Source organism: Buteo buteo, chromosome 5 (assembly GCF_964188355.1).
Source record: "Buteo buteo chromosome 5, bButBut1.hap1.1, whole genome shotgun sequence".
NCBI classification, from domain to species: Eukaryota; Metazoa; Chordata; class Aves; order Accipitriformes; family Accipitridae; genus Buteo; species Buteo buteo.
The window spans coordinates 3,866,389-3,883,857 of NC_134175.1; the positions used below are offsets into that span (position 1 = coordinate 3,866,389).

At 41.9% G+C, this 17,469-nt stretch overlaps 1 protein-coding gene across 5 annotated transcripts in view; it reads left to right on the plus strand.

Annotated features, from left to right (window-relative positions):
- TNFRSF18 (TNF receptor superfamily member 18) overlaps positions 1 to 17,469 on the plus strand; it is a 79,291-nt gene that overhangs the window by 5,996 nt on the left and 55,826 nt on the right. Inside the window, exons 2-9 of one of the 5 annotated variants that reach the window (XR_012650324.1) lie at positions 5,457 to 5,656; positions 7,915 to 8,046; positions 8,557 to 8,644; positions 9,149 to 9,237; positions 10,223 to 10,363; positions 10,634 to 10,832; positions 15,261 to 15,341; positions 17,041 to 17,195. Coding sequence is in view for 2 of the 5 variants with exons in the window: in XM_075027278.1 (XP_074883379.1) it covers positions 5,457 to 5,656; positions 7,915 to 8,046; positions 8,557 to 8,644; positions 9,149 to 9,237; positions 10,223 to 10,363; positions 10,634 to 10,785 (802 nt within the window). In the remaining 3 variants the exon portion in view is untranslated. Of the gene's footprint in view, positions 1 to 5,456; positions 5,657 to 7,914; positions 8,047 to 8,556; positions 8,645 to 9,148; positions 9,238 to 10,222; positions 10,364 to 10,633; positions 13,663 to 15,193; positions 15,342 to 17,040; positions 17,196 to 17,469 lie in introns of those variants that run through there. The other 4 variants (XR_012650325.1, XR_012650326.1, XM_075027278.1 and 1 more) reach the window with 4 other exon arrangements.

A 17,469-nucleotide genomic window follows, 5' to 3' on the forward strand; every position in this document is an offset into this window, starting at 1 on the left:
TAAATACTCTTAGGAATGTGTGCCCTGAAGACAGAGATGCAAGTTGCAACATCAGTGTACTTCGGTGGGTGGAAGAATCCACTGGTTCTTCCTTCAAATCTCATCCTTGAGTACTCCTAGTGTTACGTGTGCAGGTCATGGTGGCACAGAGGAGGAAGAAGGGATTAGGAGATCTGCAACATCTTTTCTTTTGTTCCATCACACTGTGCACTTATATTTCAGCCTTAATTTGCCCTGAGCTGTGTATGGGTATGGGCAGGTGTGGCTGGAAGAGAGTCCTTTCTTCTGTGGAGGTCAGGGCAGGAAGTGAGCCACTGCATTTGGGGTCTTTTGCCACTCGTATCTCTGTGCCTCCCTTCCTTTGCTGAAGGAAGAAGCAGCCCATCCTGCCCTGGTCTCCTGATGCATTGAGGTCCCACACTCAGAACTGAGGCTAATTTTTTGGAGACAGTCATAAAAAGTTTAGACTTCTTAATCCAAGACTGAGGAACTAGAGCCTGGCATGCAAAAGTCTCTGGTTCAAACTCCAGCACAAGCCCTTGCAGAGTCTCTCTTGACTCTTCAAAGAGACAGTAGCAGCAGCATTTGGATGCTCCTTTTTAGCAGCAAGTGGGGACTCTGAACCCTGAGGCATTTCTGAACATCTTGGCCCCCAGCTGCTTCTCTTTGCCTGTTTGAGACTGTGCTATGTCTTCCTGTTTCATGCAAAGGAGAAGACACTTCATGATGTATGTGCTTGGACAACTCAAAGAGCCCATTGCTTCCAATGGCCTTTTAACCCTTGGGATTATAATTTTGAACACAGGTCACAGGGATTGAAAGGAACTCTGCAGGCCACAGAACCTCTGCTTGTGTGTGAAGATAAAGACTGTAAGGATTCCTAATTTCTGAAAAGTCTCAGTCAAATATTGTCTAGTTAATCCTGTAGCTGCTGCTGAATAAAACCACCAAACGGGTAATGAGGAGGTGAGAGCTACTGCTTATTGATGAGTGAAATAGGCATTTGTTTTATCAATAGGTGCAGAGAGAGCTGGAAACCCTACCGGATCAGGCAGCAGCATAGAACCTAGCAGCATTGACGTACATCACATACAGGACTGAGCAATAAAGAGATTGATAGATGAAATGTCACTACCTTACATCAGGGACAGGTAAGGTTAGCTTTAGAAAACCCCCAAAGATTTTGAAGCCAGATAGTCAAGTAGTCTCTGAAAGGTCACTGCTGACTCTAGAGTTTTAGACTTGACATGTACACCTATTGTCTGTGATCTGACTGTAAATGTTCCATCATCTGGCAGTATTTTTGCACAACTGTAATGCTTGAACGAGAACGAAAACACGTAAAGACCAATTCAGAAAAAAGACAACATTCAAAAAAGGTAGAAGGAAATAAATTATTGGTTCCTATTCTGATAAACAGCAAATATCAGATATCACATACCCTCACTGGCTGCCTGAATCCTTTGCCAGGCTTGGGTTCCCTTGTGTACCACCTGCCAGTTGTCTCAGTAGGACATTTGGAGGTCCCTTCTCTATTGCTGTGTTTATGACACTGAGCAAAAGTCTGATTAATGTTCGTATTTGGTATTTAGGCAGTGCTAGTTATTAGTGCCCACCTTTGAGCTTCAGGGAAATGGCCAGTTCCTCCATCTGGAACCACTACCCTGTGCTTGTCCCTTCTGATAGACATGGTCTAGTCTATTGCTACTGCTATAGTTGTAAAGATGAAGTAAGTGGTGCCTAACTTAGAGACCTTGTCTTCTACTACTTGAGTCTTTCTGTCAGTTATAAAACTACCCATCCCAGCTGTTGCTGGAGGTAACAGTTCTTTCTGTTGGTTATTCAACAGTATTAGTTATTAGTGACTGGTGTGCCAGATATTACGGGATATGGCCTTGAGGTGTAACTTCCAGAACGTGAGGCTACATGACTCTAAACTCCTCAGGACTGCAGCTTTGGCATCAGAACAGCAGTCAGGGTCCTGACAAGGTTTGTCTCCTCCACATCAGTATTGACAGTGGGACACCACCCAGGGTACAAGTACACATAACAAAGCCTCAGGGAGTTTCTGGGGAGCCTGAGCTGCACCCCTGGACAAGTCTCTCAGTAATATACAGAGCTGATTCCATCTCTTCCTATTGCCAAATTACATTTTTCTCTGCACACCTCACGAATGAATGGTTTGTCAGGGTTACTCCTAAGACCATTTGTGAAATGCCCCACAATTTCTGTCAGTGTTGCCAGCTACTGTAAGAGGGCTTGCAGCCCTTTTATGTTGGCAGGGAGCCTACGCACTATCTTTTAATGAAACTGGAAGCACCTGACCTCAAAGGCAGGTGCTGCTGGGATGATGAAGAAATCTTGATTTCAAGAAATTTGGCTTTCCTTCGTGGGTCTTTTGTTCTTGCTTTCTTCTTCCAGTTGAGACTAAACACCTCTTTCACATACACCGAGAAAGACTTGCAGAGCTGGGGAGAGTGTTGGGCTGAATGGGAAAGTGTATCCCCTCCCGTCCACAATCACTTTATGCACACATTGAGCAGCTTCTAAAAGTTGCTGGTGCCACATTTCCCCACTGTACCAGCCTGTGCTGGGGAAGGGGCAAAGGGTAGGAGAAGGTGGAAGGAGAGTTTGGCTAGCGTGCTGTTTACAAGAGCAGTAGCAGCACCTGTTATCAGGGCAGATGTGGGCCACTCTTCGCCCAGGAATTCTGGCTGCAGCCACAGTAAGGTGGAGGGGCTTATTGTGCTCCAGGTATTCCTGGCCCTATTATGTGAGGAGGAGTATTTTCAAATGGTGCTGCAGCCAGCATGCCTTGGGGTGAATCTTAATGTAACCATATGTGCTAGTTTTGGCTGGGATGAAGTTACATTTCTTCATAGTAGCTAGTATGGGGCTATGTTTTGGATTTGTGCTGAAAACAGTGTGGATAACACAGGGATGTTTTAGTTACTGCTGACCAGTGCTTATACAGAGCCAAGGCCTTTTCTGCTCTTCACACAACCCCACCAGCGAGCAGGCTGGGGGGGCACAAGGAGTTGGGGGGGTACACAGCCGGGACAGCTGACCCCAACTGACCCAAGGGATATTCCAGATCATATGACGTCTTGCTCAGCATATAAAGCTGGGGGAAGAAGAAAGAAGGGGGGGGATGGACACATTCGGAGTGATGGCATTTGTCTTCCCAAGTAACGGTTACGCGTGGTGGAGCCCCGCTTTCCTGGAGATGGCGGAACACCTGCCTGCCCAGGGGAAGCGGTGAATGAATTCCTTGTTTTGTTTTGCTTGTGTGCATGGGTTTTGCTTTACCTCTTCAACTGCCTTTATCTCAGCCCATGAGTTTTCTCACTTTTACTCTTCTGATTCTCTCCTCCATCACACTGCGGGGGGGAGTGAGAAAGCAGCTGTGTAGTGCTTAGTTGCCAGCTGGGGTTAAACTATGACACCATAGTAAGATTTTGAAACAAGTTCTCCTTACTATTAGCCTATTCTTATAAGAGCAAAGGATAATAAAAATATCCTCAGAGTTGGTCAGGGCTTGTGTGCAGTTCAGACACGGTCATAACTGATTGGTCTGCAGAGTATATTGCTGCAGTGTCCAAGTGCTTTGCCTCGTAACTTGTCTTCATCATAAGACTCTGCCAAGTTCTGAAGACTGTGAGACAAAGTTTTGTATGCTGCTGAGTGCACCGTGTTTTCTGTACAGGGGCAGCACCTGACCAGTACCTGTAAACCTTCCCTGTCCCTGTGTTGCCGAAGCATTGTGGTTATGCTGTTTGGAAGAGCTGGTGAGAGGAATCCTGACTTGGGGGACTGAACCCAAGACCTGTGGTGTCTAGGACTCTCCATGGCCAGTTGGGCAGCAGCTGCAGCAGCAGGCATTATATCTGTGTTTCCAGTGTAGCGTGAGTGGTACAGGCTGTGACAAGTGTGAGGAGCAGTGCTGTGTGGGAAGAGGTGGGGATCTCCTGTGTGGCAGAAGTATCAAGTAGGAGGCTTTTTCTTTCTGAAACATAACCGTTAGCCTTCTAGGGGCATTATGTGGGAAAAAGTGACGGCAGAGACCTGTGTCTTTTGCCTGCTTGCAGCTAGTTTGGATGTCATCTTTTGATAGAAAGGTTTCACCTAGCACATTTAACAGTACAAGCAGCTTTGCAGCATGCATTTTTAAAACTAGAAGGGTCTGTTGCATAACAAACCTGTCTGATTGTTTCCAACCCACGACAGGAACATAGGTAGATCCCTAAATGGACCAAACACTAAGTGAAGAGTAGATCCATAGATGAATCTTCAGGAAGAAATTGTAGAACACACCAAAGGAAGAGTGATAGTGTCTGTGTGGAAGGCTTATTCAGGCTTCACTAGCTGTGTATTAAACTAAGGAATTAACAGGGCAAGTGTCAAATGCTGTAAGCATGGCATTTTCTAGAGGACCTCATCTCTCTTCACAGATCTGACTCCCTTGCCTTGACCTGTTTGTCGCCCCATGCAGTGTGGGAAAGAATCCATTAAAAATTGCTTCTGCATCAGAATTCATGTGTTCAGTTGACAATGAGGTTGGATTTTTAAATACTATCTTCACTGTGCACATATAAAAGCAACCACAAGCTATAGGGATAGAAGCAAACTCTAGTGTACGGTGGAAATAGAAGGGGAGGGGGGGAAGGCAAGCAAGCTGTCCACACATAGAGCAGAGATGGAAGTTTGCATAGGTGTTTGTATGAGGTAAGACTTTTTGGAATTGAAACCTAGCAGCAGGTGATGGTTACAGGCAACATGTCTGTGCCTGTGTACAATTTTGCTGAACAGCTGTCTTTCATTACCTAAATTCCAGGGGTGTGGGGTTCAGAGGAGCTGTATGTGTCTCTAAAGAGCCCATTGCAGCTATTTTCAGTTTTGGTCCCAGGGCTGATCTTGGAGCCTGTGGGGAGGACAGTATTCTCTCTCTTGGTTTCATGGTATCCATATGGAGTTAACATCGGCTCTGGAAAACAATTCAAGAGTCTCCTGATCCAGGGTGGAGGAAACTGAAAACAATTAACAGAATCAGAAAATCTGAGTGGATGGACTTACTATACATTGCAATCTGATAGTTAAATCCTTGAAGGTTTCTAAATTCATTAAGAACTCTAAGTCAGAAAGAGAGTCTGAGCACGCCGAAGTTCATGCACTAATTTAATTTACGTTAATTTTCAGTTGTATATCAACTTGCAAAATCCTTTGAAAATCAAATTACGTGATGCTCCATCTTGCTCTTAACCTGCTGCTCTCTTAATGGAGTCACTAATGCATAGTTGCTTAGCCCTGTTTTTTTAAGAATTTGATGACGTAAAATAAAATCTTTTCCCCACCCCTAAAGAAACCGGAAGAGTGCAGCCACAAAAACACAGTGCCTTCCCACAGTGTCAGGGGAAGGAGTACTTTTGCAGGAAAGTTCTGATACAAGCCCACCCTAGTGCGCTTTTGGGTTGTATAGCTCAAGACATGACTGAACAGACAAGTGAAGTCGGTCACCTCAAGATGCGAGCTTGCTTGCTGCTGGTGGTGTACCTATGGCAATGGACAGAGCAAATCCTGGCAACACCATGCGATGGTGAACTGAGAATAATCGGTAAAGATGAAAAGAAATGTTGTCCCAAATGCAATTCAAACACAGGTAAAGGAATGATGTGTCTGTCTTCTTTCTGTTTGTCAGTATTGTTTTATGTCAACCAGGGCAATCAAGTGTGGGGAACAGGCACACGTGTGTGTGTGTGTATGTATGTATGTAAATGTATCTTGGGTAACTGTATATGCAAAACAAAATGGTAAGGGCTTCCTTCCTGCCCCCTAAATTCATAATGTGCCTTAGCTATAAACTTCAGGGTGGACTCACGTTTCAGATTTGTTACATGCCTGTACTTGGTATTCTGTAGTGGGAAAGGGAAAGGTAAGTTTCTGTGGGTTGGTCTTTCTCACGAGGAAAGAAGGTGTTCACTTAACACTGGTTCTGAGCCCTTGCTCCATTCAAACATGGTTTCAAAGTTTGTGCTATTCAGACTTCAGAGGGAATACAGGGAGTGATGCTCTCTGTAAGGCTGTTCTTTGCAATTTGTGGTTCTAAAGCATAGGAAGCATGCTACTTCAATCCCTCCATTCCACTGACCTGTGCTTGTCCCAGAAGTAAATGCACAGACAGGGTCTCGGGTGATCATTAGTTTCAACAGCCTGTTCTAACCTATGTCCTTAGGATGCTGGTGAGGTGGTAATGGATTTTCACTTGCCTGTAATTTAAGTCAAATTAAGGCACTAGAGGTGGAACAGGCTAGCTGCAGGACTTACCGAGTGATATTTCTGTGCCTGTTAGGCTGAAAGACAGAACAGGTGATTCTAACGGCCTCTTCCATGGTCCCAGGAGCAGTCATACTATTCTTCCTAATTTAGTGCTGTCCGTAACAGTAGCCAGAGCTGAACAGTAGGGAATATGCAGCTGTTGGTATCACCTACAGCAAGGAGTGGACATTCCTTTTCTGTTTGTCCTAAAACAGGGCTGCTGGAAGCCTTGTCTAGCTAGTATGGTTGTGCTGTTGTCCTGCAGGTTAGCAACAGGATTAACCGAGAAGTTATATCTTTCGTTGGTGCCTAGGTAGGAGTCAGCCTCCCATCTGTTAGTAGCTTGAATACATCTGCCTTAACGGACAACAAGGACACTGAGCTCCCTGTGGAAGGAGTGAGTGGACACATGGGTTTTGTGGGAATGAGCAATAAATAGGTGAAAAGCTATAGAGTCCTCAATAGTGTGGAGACCCCAGGGTATTTCCCTTCCCACTGAGATAAAAGTCATTCAGCATGAGGTAGGAGAGTCATTGCTTGGTGGGATGAACGCCAGAATCACTCACTACTAATAGACAGAAAGAAGCATCCCTAAGCTGTTTCCTTTTTGCTGCCAGACTTCATTAAGTTTTGAAGGCCAGTAAGAGGAGGCTAGTGGGCAGAGGAAGATGTGGGCAGTTCCCTGGTGGCCCTGTACGTTCCATCACCAACCTCAGATAATAATCTTTGCTTGATCTTTGCTACTCATTGTGGGTTTTTAAGCATGCTATTGAACTAGCCAGCATTTTCTTCTATATTTTTTTCTTTCTTTAAGGTTATACCTTTTCTTTAAGGTTCTTTTCCTCCAACTGGTCTCCAACTGCCTGAAGGACTGCTTGATACTGTTTACTGATGGGATCAGTATATATCATCAATCCTTTGCTTTCATGAACCCAGGAGCCTCTCAGAATTAGAGATGGTATTTCCTGAGTGCAAGCAAAGTTCACAACAGAACTCCTCTAGAAATAGGACAGAGGGTAGGAAGGGTGCTGGTTTTATGGCTTGGATTTAGACACACATTTGCCAACAGAGCGTAGGAAGCAGCTGCTGTTGTTAGGAAAGGCATGGAAAAGGAGCTCTAGCTTTACTGGCCAAGGATCTTTTGGGAATCCCTCCTCTAACATGGCTGAGCCTAACTGAGAACAGCTCTGGCAGTGTCCTCAGAGCTGACTGAAGGGCTAGTTAATGTGTGATGCTTTTTTGGGGCACTGGAAGTGCCTTCCTCACCCCACAGTGTCTAAATCTGCACAATGTAGTAAAGCAAGCCTGCTGCCTTACTTCTGTCTACCATGACCTACACTGGTATTCCAGATAAGAGAGAAGGGTTACAGTCGTAAGTCATGTCATGCTGAGGTAACCAAGGTGTAAAAATCTGAGTGGTGCTGAATTTGAGCACTCTAAACTTTACCCAGTATGCATGGGAGTGACATCTTTCTGGTATCCATTTTTTCCACCACAGCACAGTAAGGAACTATTTCACCTGTGTCAGCCAGTAAGACTAATGGTTAAGTTAATTTCTGGCATCTATGACAAAGGCAAATCTAACTTCTTTCTTCTTGACAGGAGACAACACATGTCCGAATATTGAGGACCATGACTGCAAATGTCGTCAGGGATACAGCTGTATTGATAGTGCATGTCTCTACTGCAAAAAACTGCCTGAATGTGTGGAGGGCGAGGAGCTGGTTAAGATTGGTAACTAAAGAAATGCAAATAACTCTAAAAGACAGAGTTTAATACAAGTGGCTGGCTGAGCAACAGTTTCCTTCACTTACTGTAACCTGCTTTGGGGAAGGCTTGTGATGCAGAGAGAAGTGACATTTATATTGTGGCCCCTGTGACAAAAACCCTTGTTTCCCTATTTTATAACTCTTCCCTTCCTAAATTTGAGACCTTCACTTTCATGCTTGGACTTTCAGCATTGCTTTTCTTCCAAGCTGCTAGAACTGTCAGTAGAAGACTGTTTTACTCTGTGTTGCCTCTTAACTTTACACCCTCTGCTGTCAGATGAGACTGTTCTATACCTCTTCTGTAAGGGGTCCACCCATACGTTTCCCAAAATGCAAGGGTGGCAAGAACTGCTTATGTGTTTCTCCAGGGGGGTGATTCATAATGCAGAGGGAGTGCATTGTGCTCTAATTGTTCTATCTCCATCTTTCAGTAAAGGCACTGACCACTAATAATTGATGTTCTCTTTTCATGTAGGCATTTTTGACTTCACATTCAAATGTAAACCATGTGAGATAGGAACCTATTCTAATGTGAAGAATGGCTGGTGCCGTAACTGGACTGAGTATGTGTTTATTGATACTTTCCTTCTTTGGAAATATGCATGATGAAATTCAATTCTCAAATTATTAATGTGTAAATTAGAAAATAAAATTGAATCTAAGGCGAGATCACCAATGACATTAAATGATGAGTTTTTTAAATTCAGCAATAAGTGATGTCTCTCTCTCCTTTGGTTTTCTAAATAGTCAGTCTCAAAGCAGAAGTTAAGACAAACTGCCGTGTATTTGGCTTGCTTCCAAGTCCAGCTCAAACTGGTGCAAAATTATTCCAAACATGGCCATCAGTTGAAACAAAGAGACTAAAAAAAATGTGCACATAAACAATTGTGATGTAGTCTTATCTTGTTGGGGAGCAGCTATAACTTTACCTGCACTGCTATAAAAAGGAAAAAAAGGAAACAAGTTGTGGAAAGAGTGGAGGGAAGAAAGGGGACCAAGAGGAAGGATGGAGAGGAATGAAGGGAAAGGCAGGGACATTCTAACTGTGACTCTTATTCTTCTTTTAGTTGTGAAAGTTCTGGGTTTCTAACAATCAAGCAAGGCAACAGTACACATAATACAGTATGTGGTTTCCCTGCTAAAGGTTTGGAGCAAGGTACCTTCTCAATGATTTGTTTCTTTGAGCCTATAACTTTTCTCTGCACTTCTTTAGTTGGTGACTTGTTGCATAGTAATCATGCAGAGCTTGCTATCATGAAAATTTGCTTTGAAAATTGCTGTTGTGTTTCTTACAATATTAATATAGGTAGAATTGTTGGCCTGGGCAAAGATTCCACCATTAAAGCACTGTCAGTAATAAAGGTAGATAAAAGCCCAACAATTGTCCCTGAATAGAGCACGCTTATTTGACAAATTATCAGAGTTTTCTATTAAACTGCTCTTCCTGTTTTGCTAGATTTTCTTACGAAGACAATAGCTTAATCATCCAGTTCCTTTACAAGTATTGCTTGAGCCCACACCACCCAGCATTGAAATCTCATGTCTTATCATGGATCAAATTAGATAGGAGTAAGCAGGTACAGGCTTTGCAGGTACTAAGTATCTTTTAAGACAGCAAGCTGCATTGCTGCTGCCTTTCCCCCCACCCTTGTTCCTACAATGAATTGGTACCTTTCAGGTCTGGGCCCTTCATTCAGAGAAATTGTTCGTTCTGCTGAGACAAATTGCAAAAAGGTGCTATTTTTAACTTGCACGAGACAGACACAAGTGCGAAAATTTGACTTGCTGTAGTCCTGTTCAGGGAAACATTGAAGCCAAATCCCCCCCCAAAAGCAAAAACCAAACCAGAGCAGATAGAACAAGTGATAGCTGCAAGAAAGAGAGACAGTGAACAAGGGAGAGATCAGGCACGTGGATTTTTTGCATGAATGCTTCTTACCACAGACAGTGATCTATTGCAGCCTTGACCTGGAGCATCTCAGTTTTATTGTTAATACCCACACTCTTTTTTTTTCCTTGGAAAATTATTTTCCACAGAAAGAAGAAATTAATATTTCAATTTCCTGGGAAGAACTGCCTTTCCTTTAACAATAGTTTGGGCACATGATTTCTTAATCTTTATTAAATATATTTAATTGCAGCTCCTACTACAAATTACTCTCTATATACCACCATCCTGGCCATCCTTACTGCAGTGGCTGTATTTGTTCTCATCTTGCTGACCTTCTTCTTGCATTTGTGCATATGGTCACTGAAGAAAGAAAAATACCACACAGCTGACTGTAAGTGCACCTTTGTGGATTGTGTTGCTTTTCAGTGGCAAACAATGTTTCCATTGATCCAGAGTCAGAATGGATTAAATTTAGTTGAATAAGTATGGATTTACTCTGTGATTTTTGGGCGGGTTACTTAGTTTCACTAAGATGCAGTGCATCACCTGTATCTTTGTCCTTTCCTGAGAGAGAGGCTGTATTGGTAAAGGTAATAAGCAACTAACTGACATGTATGAAGACTTCTTGTATGTGCAGTGCTTTTGCTTATTCTCACTGCAGATCTGGAACATAATGTCCCTAGGCTGCCAGTGGCTCCGCAACTGTCACACCATAGAGAAGAGACTTACAGCTGCCAGTTTCCAGAAGAAGAACATGGAGACAAAACACCAGAAGAAAAGCCTTGCTATTTCCACCCTCAGAGTCTACAATGAAAACAGATGAATTGCAATGTGCTGTGAGAATGGGGAGCTGAGCTCAGGTTTTGAAAAAAAAAGAAGGGAGGGCCTGGCTGCGTAAAGCATCCTCATATACATAGCAATAAGGAATGGGTCTGGGGGGAGTTTTGCTTTGTTTCTTCTCAACAAACCTAGCATTTAGAAACAGAACAACTGCTAAGTCAGGCTGATATTCAGTTCAGCTGCATTGCATTATTGCAAGTTTCCTGGGTTGTTGGGGTTTTTTTTTCATTGATGCTCTTTTCAAGTTTGTTTGGGACCAGGGACCTTTTTTGTTATTATTCCCCCTTGCATCTTCTGCACATATCTCTGTAGTGCTCCCACAGATTGATATGCACATAGAAGGCATCAATCCCTTCAGTGCTACAGGAAATACAGTAGTACCTCTTGGGCACTCACAGCTTTCATAGGCTATCTGTATTTCCAAGATGTGTCCTGATGGTCATATTATGGGAATAAGGCAATAACGCATTGTGCCTAGGAACCATATCTACTAATCTTCTCCAAACAGACAGTGCTTTTCACTCCTGCCAAATTGCCCTCTTTGTTATGCAGCAAAGGGCCATTACTCTAATCCATTAAATACTCCCCTCTCCAATCCCAACAGAAGGTTGTGGTTAGGCCAGTTTCAGTGCACAGAGGTGCCAGTGTGAGACTGCCATGGTCACATCATTTGTGCTTGCAGAGATTTTTCTGTGCAAGTTCTGTGATCCCCTCATCTCCCCCAGGGAAACTAGGGGAAGAAGGGGGTAACATTTATCCTCCTTCTCTTCTGTAACTCGGCAATCCTTGTTATCTGGAATACCGGATTACAAAAGAGAGACTTCTGAAAGGCTCAAATGAGGATCACGCTGTCTAGAGAAACATTTGGTTTAATGCTCTTTTCTCACCTAGTTTGTAGAGTAGGAAAAGACAGTGAAAAACAGAGAAAAGCCCAACATTTATTCTTGACCTTTTTTTTCCCCACCCCAGAAGAAAAAGAACCAGAGCGTCTGCTGGTGTATACCAGCATAGCTCCAGTCACTTGATCATCAGCTGAAAGATGTTGCCCTTACTGAAAATTGTACCATGGGGGATTTTTTTTTAATGTTAGATTAGTGCTCCTTTAGTTTCATAATGCTCTAACATGACTAGAATAAACTGGTTTGCCTCGATTTAAAGGGGCAGGATTTCAGCTGGAGTTGGTTGCTTTCTGTGACTTGACACTGATTTCAAATAAGAATCTAGCCTGTGGCTTCAACTAGTTAAAACTCCCGTGTCTTTTTTATATAATTATTTTTGTGTTATGTGACTGCAATAATAGATTCAAAGCTCTGAATGCCTTCTGGTTTGGCCTTCTGGTGAAAGCTGCTTGGAGTAGACTCCTTTATGACCAAATCAGCTCCGAGCAAAACTGAGTTTTGACTCAGCCTTCACATGAAAGGTTGTAAATATCTCCCAGAACAGCCATTACATCAGTTTCTTCATGATTTCTCACAGATAACGTAAACAGTACAGGGCTTCTAAATTAAATCCTAACAGAATAATGATATATAGTTAATCACCTTACTAAATTCTCAGAGGGGATTATTCCAAGTCTGAATGATGTGCTGTTTTCAGTAGGGCTCTGTGAAATTAGAATAGCTGTGGAGCAGAAGTTATTGCCTCCACAGATGTGTGTTGCAAAAGCACTTGAACAGAGAATCCGAAGAAGTGGAACAGGTGATTACCTTGGTAAGCTAGTCACATAGCCTCTGTGCTCCAAGGCAGGCTTGGTGAGACTGGATAACCACCTACCTGTTATACTTTCATGGAGGTGAGTCCATGACCTCTCTAGGCAATCCAGTCCAGTGACTCATTTCAAGTCAGAGAAGGAGAGAGATTTTGTTAGTTAAAATTTATATTTTCCATTATGATGAGGAAGAATTGACTCTTCAGCATCTTTTTAAGCATTCATAAACTATCATCCCTGCTTGGTTTCTCTAGGCTCTTACCCTACTTCACAGGTTGTGGTTTCTAGACCTCTTAGTCTCTCTCTAAACTCTTTCCAGTTGGTCTTTCTTGAAGCCTTCCCTGGAGGAGTTCTTGGCAAGCTTGACTAGTGCTGAAGGATTAACTTTATGATTCATGGACATGGTTTTATTGCTGAACATTTCTTCAGTGATTATGTCAAGAGGAGTCATCCTATCTTTTTTGCTTTTTGTATGTGTGTGCATTATAGAATCTTGTAACTGGGTGAAATAATTGTTAAAGGAAAATGAAGTCCAAAGGGTTGTCCTTATTCACTGTAACGTACTCCTCCATAGTCCTAGTTTTAATCTTCTAGCTTCTCTGTTACTGTGTTTACTACAACTGAGATTCCTATATCTTAGCTTCCCCTTCATGTAGAATGGGAGCAGTGATACTTTGCAACCCTAAAAGGATGTTGTGAGACATAATTAGTAATTTCAATGTATTTTTGCCTTCTTTGATCCTCTTACTATTAATTCTTGTGTTACTGATAATTTTTTCGTTAGGTATTCCTATGTGAGATTTGCTTAAAAAGAGTGAGTTTTCCTCCATTGCTCTGGGAAATGTGCAGATTCTTAATTGAGGTCAACTGGAGATTCAGCCAAGGAAAGGTGAAAGCACTGGATTGGATTAAATAGGATAACTTAAAGTGTAAGACTGTCTCTGCCTTGTAAGCAGTTTTGCTGTGGGATTTAATAATCTCAGAAGTCCAAATACTGGCTAGTAAAGACACTTCTTACTGCTCCTTCTATGTTGGCCATGTTTATTCTTGGCTCTGTATTGATCCTTCTTGTTTTTTTAATGTTTTCAACGAGATTTCTGATTGTGACCTTTTGTAAAGGTAAAATAAACTTGAAAATAGAATGAAGTGCCTTTGTGATTTAATTAAGCAAATTGGAAAGGTAGGGTTCTATTCTTTAGGTTGTCCCAATGTTCTTGAGCGCACTTAGTTTTACTTTTCCAATTCACTTCTCCACTCTTATGGAACTCTGGCTATTTCAGCAATGTACCCAGAACTAAATTCTTCTGTCATTGAATTTTAGATTGGTGCAATTGCACTTTTTTCGCTTTCTAAGCAAGTGGTTTTAACGTTTCCTGGCTGCTGGCTAAACCAGCTTTTCAGCTACCCACTACCAAGATAGCAGGAAACTGTGGCTGACAATTTTTTCCGTTCCTGACAATGGCAGAGAAGCAGCAAGATTTTGGGCAAAAAAATTCACCGTAGCTTACTGTTTGAGGAATGAAAGTTTTGAGTGTCTAGTGGAAGTCTGTGCCTCTGGCAACATGCAGCAAATCTTGGTGAGTTGAACAAGACTTTCTGGGCTGTGGGTGTTGAATAGCCAACACTAGTGCCAGTTAATATTGAAACATGATGAACAGAGCCATATTATTCATTGGAAATTTGCACAGTGGCCTTTTGGGTTTCTGTATGCCTACCTTGAAGAGCGGTTCCACTTCCTGCTTACCTAACCACCTGACTTTAGGGCTGCTTATTGATGGGAAAAGCAACCAATTTCCTGACTTCTTAAAGCTCCAATTCAGAGGGAAAAACCCAAAGTGTGAATCATTTAAGCCCTGGAGAATTTCAGTAAAAGAGCTGTTCTTTGCATCAAAGGAAATGAAAGCTATTGGCTCTGAACAGTGATCTTGTAAGAAAACGCTATATTTAAGTTTCCATTCAGAAAGAACAATAGCTTTATTTTATCAGTGTGCAATTGCTGCAATATTTGAATCAGATCATGGCTGAATTTTCAGCTAAAATCCCGGAATTTATGGGGTTTTTCAAGTTCAGATTTAAACTTCAGGTTGATCTCTGTATATGGACTGTAGGTTAAAAAAGGCTTCTCCCTCAAATCCTTTACGTCCAATGAAATGTCTATAATGATTTTTTTTTTGCTTGTATTTCTTTTCAAAAGAGAAAATAAAATATCCCTGGAAAATATCCCAGAGTTTCTAGAGGCTAAGTGATCAAGCAAATTTAGAAATACAATGTTTCATTAACATTATTTTCATGAGTAAATAGTTAAAAGATGATATATGGTAATATCTAAAGAAAAAAAAAAGTTCCTTGACAGTGCTAACAAAAAGGTAAGTATGTAGGCTTCAAATGATGGCTTAACTGAGGACATAATAAGTCTTACAGTATATGTAGGTGAAGCTTAAAAGGTGTATTTCATTTTTATGGAAAAAAATGCAATTTTTTGTGGGACAGTTGGTAGCACTTAGTCCTTTTTTAATTAAGAGTTGTCCAGCACTTATCTTAAGCTTGTCTTTGAGTTGTCCTATGAACTGAGGAATCTAATTGTAGAAAAAAATTCTTGGGCCACCAGTGATTAGTAAAGGCTTGTTGCCATTTAGTGGGAGTCTTTCTTAGATACGTGTTTTGTCATACCAGTCTGGGGAGTGTTTGCCCTCGCCACCAATCTGTCCCTGACCTGACATGCCTGAATTCCATCCAAAAGGGTGTGGATCGCTCTGTTACAGCCACGGCTGGCCATCTGCTGGTGCTGTCCATCTTTGGCTGCAAGAGAAGCAGCTCTCAGGTAGTGTCTTGGGTTTGGAATTGGTGGTGGTGTCTGTCTGTCTGTCTGTGAGGCTGATCAATGGGTCTGCACCCCTTCTGCTCCATAGAGGGGAGCTGCCTGCTCCCACACTCAGAGGGCTCTACTTACAACTGTGATAGCATTTCACAGCGTTCACCTGGCTGTTAAGCTGTGTTGTGTGGCCAGTGCCGTTGCCTTTGTTTCTTGAGAAAATGGTAGAAAAAAACAGTGTTGCACTGTTGTTGTGTCCTGCTGCAGCCTGCTTATGAGTGAGGACTCTGAAAAGCAGATAGCACTTAACTAAGAAATTTCTGGAACAATTCTGTTTATACAACAAAGGTGGAAGAAGTCTCCTACATGCTGAAAAGTGTGCCTTTTCCATTCTGCTTTCCATTCTACTTGAGACAGCCTTACAAACTGCTCGGGGGTGTCGACTGTCTCAGACCTGGTCGGCGAAATCTTTCACCATCTTAAGAGCCAGCTCTCTTAGGACACGTGCTTTAATACTACTTAGAAAGGAACACGATTGACAAATTTTAAGAAGCTACTAATATAACATGTTTAGTGATTTCTTAGATGCTGATGTCACTTAGCTGTGCCTGAGGCTCCCTTTCCTGCCCTGGCTGGTGTAGTGAGAATTGAAACTGGCCTTCAGGAGGGAAACCTCCTGTTACTCTGAATTCTAGGATTTTCCAATGACGTAGCTCTGAAGTTGGAACCAAATTTAGCAGCTTTTCTCTGAGTAATGTATATTGTTTTCCTGGTGCTGGATCTGGTGTTACCATGTAGTGTTTTGTGCATCTAATCTGGATCTATATTCCTGAATTTTGACTTCTAAAATGGAAAAAGTATGATGGCAAAATTTCGGGGCAGGGAAATGGCACCTAGCAGAGGAGAGGAGTTATCTTTCTATCTTTGTTTTCATGCACCTTCTGCAAAAATTTAATAAAAAAATTATTCTGGATCTATATTTCTTCAGGATTTTCTCTGTGTGTAAATGTTTAAGAAACTTCATACTGTTAAAACAAAGTTTTAAACTTTGTTTAAAACAATGTTTGATACTTAGAAGTGGCTTGCTGTTTGTAATCAGATAAAGGCCTTCCCACACAGTTTTAGGAAATGTAGGGTAGCAGTTAGGAGAATAAGCTGACACACTTTTGTATAGTCATTCACTTACATACATAAATAATGATCACAGGTGTTTGGGGCCCTAGTGAGCTCTGGGGATTTCCTCAACTTTTAGCTGCAAAAAAAGAATGAAAGAGTAACAGGATAAGAGAAATGCCTGAGGTATAGAAACGGATTTTCTCGTACTTTTCTCGTTTGTTTGCTCAAACAGAAGGCAACTAAGGATATGTGCGGGCAGTGTTTTGTCACGTTACCATGTCTGGTCATGTTTCCTGCAAATTATTAGTGTTTTGAAACTGAAGAAGGTAAAACAGTATTTTCATGGGACTTCCTGTCCTTAATTTTTTTTGTCCCCTTTCCCAAGGGAAGGGAAATTAAGCAATTGTGTGATTACATGCCTGTTTTTCCAAATAACTTTTCAACTTATTGCCTAGTTTCAGCCCAGCCTGGCAGAGGTGTTCAGTTCTTAAAAGCATCGGGAAAAGAGACTCATAATTTATGGTGTTCATGGGCATACCTTTGTTAGATATTTTTTTTTCTTCTAATATTGTTGAAATTTTTTTTTTTGCAGTATACACAGCTGTCTGTTTTCTTGATTTACATGTGGCCACTGTAGGCTGCATAAGAGAAAAATTGGCATAGAACAGGGACCACATGACCACACAAAGCTTGTTCAAGTGACTTTGCAGCTATACCACACATGGAACCTGGATGATTAACCTACAGGTAACTGAAAACTTCTGTTTGAAATTAAATGCTTGGTTGTTTCGGTTTGTGGCAATGCTTCCTTTTCAGTACTACATATATGCAGAGTGGGGAAAAAATTCTTAAGGTGTTCAAAATGCAAATGGAGTATTTTGAAATCATCAGAATGAATAGATTTGATTCAACCTGGAGGTTTTGGGGTTGTTCTTCTTGGAGGGTAGAAAACAGCAAAGAGTATTTGGGGAAACAGTTTTTGGTTTGCAAAAACTTCCAGGATTAACATTTCTTCTTTATT